This window comes from Nicrophorus vespilloides, unplaced genomic scaffold, assembly GCF_001412225.1.
Source record: "Nicrophorus vespilloides isolate i.1.1-1 unplaced genomic scaffold, Nicve_v1.0, whole genome shotgun sequence".
In the NCBI taxonomy this organism is placed as follows: Eukaryota; Metazoa; Arthropoda; class Insecta; order Coleoptera; family Silphidae; genus Nicrophorus; species Nicrophorus vespilloides.
The window spans coordinates 1-7,096 of record NW_017099890.1 but is presented as its reverse complement, the minus strand read 5'-3'; the positions used below and the strand labels follow the sequence as shown (position 1 = coordinate 7,096).

At 38.5% G+C, this 7,096-nt stretch overlaps 2 protein-coding genes across 2 annotated transcripts; one reads left to right on the top strand and one right to left on the bottom strand.

The window, feature by feature from the left end:
- Positions 1-2,659: 2,659 nt before the first annotated feature.
- On the top strand, positions 2,660-5,017 carry LOC108565988 (protein prickle-like; the record flags this gene model as incomplete). Its single annotated transcript, XM_017925685.1, has 2 exons — positions 2,660-2,863; positions 3,223-5,017. Coding segments are annotated over 2 exons (1,527 nt in total), but the record flags the coding sequence as incomplete, so codon positions are not given.
- A 125-nt stretch (positions 5,018-5,142) lies between these two features.
- LOC108565989 (WD repeat-containing protein 74-like) lies at positions 5,143-6,678 on the bottom strand. Its single transcript, XM_017925686.1, has 5 exons — positions 6,513-6,678; positions 6,028-6,455; positions 5,761-5,966; positions 5,500-5,701; positions 5,143-5,435 (listed from the first exon to the last, which is right to left on the bottom strand). Exons 1-5 carry the CDS (start codon positions 6,559-6,561, stop codon positions 5,202-5,204), a joined length of 1,119 nt encoding a protein of 372 aa, XP_017781175.1. The 5' UTR covers positions 6,562-6,678; the 3' UTR covers positions 5,143-5,201.
- Positions 6,679-7,096: the final 418 nt, after the last annotated feature.

Below are 7,096 nucleotides of genomic sequence, written 5' to 3'. Positions count from 1 at the left end.
GGGGAATCTAGCAAGTATAGATACATTCTTGTGCTCTTATCAGTTTTGCTGTAATACGCGTTCAAAGTTTAAAAAACGGTCGAAAAAAGCAGTGTTTTCACATTTCATTGATTTATTCGAAAAATATAATAGATAGAATGAATCCAATATATGCATATGAAAGCTGAATGTTTGGGGAATCCAGCAAGTATAGATACATTTCTGTGCTCTTATCCATATTGCTGTAATACGCGTTCAAAGTTGAAACGCATTGAAATTAGAACGTAGTAACTTCAAGTTTGGATACCACTGCGCTAATGTATAATTGAAAGGAAAATCCACTAACAATTATATTTTTTTTTAAGTATAATATTGGAATGCAGCAAATCGCTGCTGAAACTAAAGGTTCCGACAGACGTATGATGTATCAATTATTTGCGAATAAAAGGGAAGTCAAAAACGCGTAGAGATTATACGATGCAGATTGCGTCTGATGAAGGTAATTCAGTAGCAGCAGCAGCAGCAGAAGCAGAAGCAGCCTAGACGGTCATGTGAAAAGGGGGTGCGCGGAAAGAAAGGGGTGTGTTCGGAATAAACAGCGCCTGATGTCCGTGGGGGCCGTTTGAAGTCCGAGCTGCGAGTATCTCGGAGAGAAGATGGAAGCGGTCAATTTATATTGATTTACGATTTGTCTTGGGGCAATTAGCTTATTCATTATTGGCAAGATTGGATCGGGTGGAATGCGCGTTCGGCCCCAGGGATTTTACAATTTTACCGGGGAGCTCTCCACTCTGACTCCCATCTCTGACGCCGTTTAATATACGCTACGCTACGCACTACTCCTCAGACCAGCATCTCAGACCTATAATAATATATATATGTATATAAATGCATGCACAGTACAGCATAAGCCCCCACAAAACGAAAACCAGTCGCAGTCTTATTCTCATTCGCTCAAACAAAGAAAGCTGCTGCTGTTGCTGCTGCTCCTGCACCATCAGCATCAGCAGCAGAAGCTCCAACTGACGATTATCCACCTCAGGCTACGACCCTGTTCCATCTTGCACACTCCCAATCCTTTCATCTTTCTATCTCTCTCAAACACATACTATTTATATATGCATGTGTATATGCATGTAGGCAGACGGTGCACATACACATCACGTGTTATTATTGCGTTGAAGCGCTCCGGGAAAAGTAGAGAAAAAAGATACTCACTCTTTCACATAATTCCAGGAATCTTTGGAAACGAAGAAAGACACCGCACGCATTTCACCTGCAGCAATATTTGCCGATCCAGAAGACACAATTTCCACACATTATTATGTAATTAATGTTACTTTGTTTGGGCTGCGGAAACGGAAACGGACTATTTTCAATTATCTCAGACGCATTTCTTTTATACGTTGGGAATAATTGTTACGCAAATAATTATATTTAATCATGATATTAGTGCATATTTTAAAAAGTTTGCAAATATTTTTCGTGTCAATAGTGTCAAGCATTCTATTCTATTTAAAATTCATGCAACAAGACATAATTTATATATTGTTCCTTTACAAAGGAATGATTTTCTGGATAACTAATTCCTCTCATTTCTATCGATTCCCAATGAAGGAACTATTCTTCTATAAAATAGAAACATGTTATGTGGTGCCGTTAGAGAGCGCCACCATTTATAGTAGATACAATCAGGAATACTTCCACATGAAATACAATCATTAACGACTATCAGTTTAGCTATACGATGAAGTCGTTTGATAAACACCTACTTCTAGAATTGGAAAATGGAAGAAAAAAAACAAAGTTAATATATAATATTTTATTTATTAGTTGAGCCACAAAAAACCACAGAAACCATTTCTCAACCTATGGTTGCAGTTGTTACTTTGCATTAAAACGAGGAACTGATTATATAAGCAATTGGGCAGCAGTACAACAACAAAATATGTTGGGTCGAGAAACGCTGGTACTTTTATACATTTATTATAATAATGAATTATTAATACACATATATAATAATAAAATAATGATTTATATATTGAGTTTTAAACCTCTCCACAATTTTATGTAACTTTCGAAAAAAATCATAAAACATTTTTTTGTGAATTACGGATGCGCCGGGTTAACATTGTTCCAATTAAACAAGTAGTTTCGTTTATTTTTATAAGTAATAATTGCTAGTTTCTATAAAGCATTAATTAAGATCTCCTAGCAGAGTAAAGATAAATGAGAATGCAGTAGATGATATTGTGTGTGTGTGTGATATTGAAAACATTGTTCCGTCGTCAACTGACGTTTGCGGATAATAAATGATTACGTCTGCGGATCGTGGATAACTGTTCCGAACGTTTGATTATTGCATCTCCTCTTGTCGTTTCAATTTGCGTACTTCATTTCTTCATTAGATTTATCGGAGGGGGAATGTAATTTTGCATTTATGATTTACGGCCGCGCCACCATCACTGTAACCGTAAACACCCACGCCATAAACGGTATGAACCCTCTATAAACCACTTTTAATAATGTTCCTCATCGCATCGAGATGTACACTAGTTGTGTACACTCGGATGTCTCGTCTGGCAGCCAATAATGACGTCCATAAACTGAATCACAGATGTCTCATTGTTTTTTGCTTTTTCTTCTTACTATTATTCATCTTCTTGCTCTCGTTTTGCAGTGCGAGGAGCCACTCTCCACCGGAGATATCTGCGTGTTCGCATCCAGAGCAGGACCGAACACTTGCTGGCATCCGGGATGTTTCTGCTGCTTCGTCTGTCGGGAATTGCTTGTCGATCTGATCTATTTCTTCAAGGAAGGACGCCTCTACTGCGGAAGACATCACGCGGAAACGATCAAACCCAGGTGCTCGGCTTGCGACGAGGTAGGGATCATGTAATGTGAAAGTCTTAGAATTGGGATTTGATTGGAATCACATATCATTATTACATCCAATAACTTGTATTAACTGTTCGACTATTTGTTGAATTCAACAATTTACAGATCGTACTTTGAGTACTTAGAATCATATCAATTTATTTATTAACTTTAACAAACACTACTAACCGATCTTTCATAGAAACATCTCATTTCTTTAATCATCTCAGGATAATTTGGATATATTCATTTTATTAAATTATAGAATTTTAGTGGATGCTGAAAGATGATGATGATGATGTGATGACTTTATTATTTTAAAGAAGTATTATTATACTAATCCGTGGTGTTGTTGTTGTATTTCAGATCATCTTGGCTGATGAATGCACGGAAGCCGAAGGCAGAGCGTGGCACATGAAGCATTTCGCGTGCTCGGAATGCGAACGGCAATTGGGCGGACAACGTTACATAATGCGCGACGGAAGGCCCTACTGTCTCCACTGCTTCGATGCTATGTTTGCAGAATACTGCGATTCCTGCGGAGAACCGATCGGTGTTGACCAAGGACAGATGTCTCACGAGGGTCAACATTGGCACGCTACCGAAATCTGCTTCTGCTGCCACACGTGCAGGACTTCGCTGCTAGGAAGACCTTTCTTGCCACGCAGAGGTGCCATTTATTGTTCCATAGCCTGCAGCAAAGGCGAACCTCCGACGCCATCCGACAGCTCCGGTCCTGGAGTACGACTACCAAGACAACGACCGAAACGAATCCCAAGTCCAAATGATTCCAGCACCCCGCCTTCTCCTAGAAGGTTAGTCCCACCTTCACCAACAAGCTCTCCTTCATCACCACCAAGCATGCTGCACGGCCAATACTCAAGGCAAAGCAGTCTACCGAGATCCCCGAAGATGGGTCGGAGAGCGTTGAAATCACCGAAAACGGATAACAGCACAGAAGAGGAGAAGGTGCCTTCAAGTCCGAAAGGTTTGGATCGCGTTCTACTGGAGAGGAATCTGGAACGGTTGATATGCGAACGGTCAACGCAAGACTTGGAGAAATTACTGCACGCCCGAGATCGCAGCAGGGAACCTCTGCATTTAGCGGATCTTAGCTTGGACGATTGGCCTAGAGATTTGGACGAATCCAAGACCCTTGAGGATAACCCGCCGCACGCGTCTTCCATGCCTGAGCTGCAGGTGGCCAAATCTACAGATACCACGCCGCTTCCAACTCCAAGCTCTCCAAAGAAAGGGAAGGTTCGATTTCAGGGTGACAACGAGGCCTTCGAAATTGATGAAACGGACAACGTAGAGACGAAGAAGTTCCCTCGAAGTCGCAGCTACTCGGGCCGATCCAAACACAGCGAATCGTCTAGCAGCAGCAGCAGGAAGGCCCCCAGGAAAACCAGTTCGGAATCTCATATGAGCAGCGCTCCGACGACCAGCAAAAATACATCGCATCACGACGACGACGATAGCTACTGCTCAACGTGTTCGTCAAGTTCTTCCAGCGATGATCTCGATTACCAATTGCCGCCACGACGTGCATATGGCGGAGTCAGGATTAGCTACGTACCGAACGACGCCTTGGCCTGCGCCAGGCGTCGTCAGGCCGGTATGTTGAAATCTCCTAGCAACAAGAAAGTAGCAGAAGAGGAGAAAGATAAGAATTGCGTAATTTCATAAATAAGTTGCCAAAAATATGCATGACGAGAAGAGAAATGTTGTAACGAAAAAGCCTGATTATTGCCTTCAGTGTTTCTATATAAATATTCAAACGTTTTTTTTTTTTGATATTAAGTCTTCCGAGTCCTAAGAGAATTGCTAACAGTGCTGCCGTTTCAAACCAAATATTGGACAGACATATTGGCATTCCTCCATGTCGTAATCGTAACAAGATTGGATGATTTATGTAAAATGTATTATTACTATAACTAAACGATTATACGATCAGGGTAACTTATCCAATTACTAACCAATATATGCCTAAATATTGCCTTGAGTGTGTTAGCTTCAAGTGTGTCTCATTGGTACAAAAAAAATAATAATAATAAACAACATTTATTCTATATAATGAAATGTATTTATACCTTATAATTTTTCAGCAGTATGATTTAATTTCTTTTTACATGTATACACGAGGAATGGAATACGGAATGCGAACGTAGTTACATTGTTAATATAATAATAATATATTTGTAGTATATTGTAATTTATTAAGATTTTTTAATATAATTAACAGAATGTGAATATTGTAAATACGAAATAAAAAGAATTTGCAAGTTTTATTAAAAACGAAACGAAATATATAAAATACATAAAAATACATGATACGTATCAGTTTAATCTGAATTCTTTTTCATCTTCTTGCGCGAATTCAATTTTGTTTTCGTTTTCCTCTTCAATTTCTTCGGAGCCTCCTCATTATCTTCCGTAATTATTTCCATATCATCAAAGAGCTTCGAATATTCCCGATCCTCGACGGTTTCTATAACTTCTCCCTCATCTTCCTCTTTGGGTTCCTCCTTAATCCTCGGCTTTGCAACGATCTTAGTTAAATTCATTTTCATATATTCCTGGAAAAAGAAAATAAGTTTTTCATTTAATAAAGCAAAATAAAAGTGAAATTTATAAACATACCTTGAAATATAATTCTTTTGTATCAATATTATGTATTCTCAGATACCTATCTAAGCATATAGTTGCTACCGATCCAAAACCAATGCTAGTAACTCCAGTTACTGAACCTGTGAAACATTTGAGAGTCCTGATAGGTTTAGCTTTAGGTTTGCTCATATCTATCAATTGCAAGAAACCTTTAGTTGTGCCAACAAAACATTGCCTAAAATAAATCAACAACTATAAAGACACATATATTATATAAATTATTTTCAAACGAACCTGTCTTTCTGTCCTGCAGCTATTACAGTATAACTTGCCTTCTCTTCAGTATACTTACAGACTGGCATTTTGTCCTTGACACGAGTATCATACAAGAGTACCATTCCCTCCTTTGTCGCACAACCAATGATGTGATCCTCGTTGGGGAAGAATGTTAAACTCCTCACACTCACTCGAATATGAAGATCCAGGAAGTCACGTCCCAACTAAAATATTAAAAATAAAATAATGCAATTCAATTCAACTAATAATATTCTAGTTACTTACAGAGGCTGCTTTAAAAACGGGCTTCAATTTTTCAGCATCCCAAACTTTAAGACCATTGTTTTCTCCGCCAGTTGCAAACACCTTGGTGTTCTTGTTATATGCCATACAGTACATGGGCACATTTCCCTCGTTCAATGGTACTTTGAAAGTTTGGTTTTCTTTTCCATTCCAGATGTTAACAATACCATTCTCTCGTCCAACAATAAAACTGTTATTGTGACAACCAATACCAACAACAGGTCCTTCACCTTCCAGTTCTCTTAAATGTTTCGTATATTCGTTCTGTGCTGTATTGTATATGCTCACTTGACCAGTATCAAAGCCAACAGCTAACTCGTGTTCCTTGTTCGTCCATTCCAAAGCAGTCACCTCACCTTTCAAATTCTTCAATTCGTACTTACTTTTTACATTTGGAGTACATTGTGAATCTACGAAAACAAATCATTAAATATTTTTTGAAGAGAAATTAATATTATTTTCCTTACAAACAAGGGCACCCCTCGCGGTCCCAACGTACACGTCGTAGTCACACATCTCTTGCAAAAATAAACGATTTCATAAGTATACAAATTCAAAACTTGTCTGAGGTTATATTGTTGGTTAGGTTAACAATGGTCAAATACACTAACCAACACGTGAGGATGCAGGTTGGCAAACATAAGAATGTTAAATTGAACCAACAAATATTGACATCCTAGGTGACAGCACTGACCAGCACTGACCAGCACAAGTAAACACAAAAACACAAGCAAGTAACAATAACAGGCCATGCTAACATCCTATACCAACAGATTTATTGATTGAAAATCATCTAGCGCCATCTTCAGTAGTCTCTATGGAACCTTAATTCAAACGAAAGCAATATAACCAAAAGCGTGTTTCCACATTTCATTGATTTACTCGAAAACTATAATAGATAGAATGAATCCAATATATGCATATGAAAGCTGAATGTTTGGGGAATCCAGCAAGTATAGACACATTCCTGTGCTTCTATCCATATTGCTGTAATACGCGTTCAAAGTTGAAAAACTGAAACTAGAACGTTCGAAAAGCAGTGTTTTCACAT

Bases quoted from the DNA above. Each gene is read 5' to 3' on its own strand.
- LOC108565989 (XM_017925686.1), bottom strand. From the start codon at position 6,561: ATGTGTGACTACGACGTGTACGTTGGGACCGCGAGGGGTGCCCTTGTT. The intron at 6,456-6,512 runs GTAAGGAAAATA...TTGTTTTCGTAG, and splicing joins CGCGAGGGGTGCCCTTGTTT to ATTCACAATGTACTCCAAAT. The intron at 5,436-5,499 runs GTATGTTTATAA...TTCTTTTTCCAG, and splicing joins CAAAAGAATTATATTTCAAG to GAATATATGAAAATGAATTT.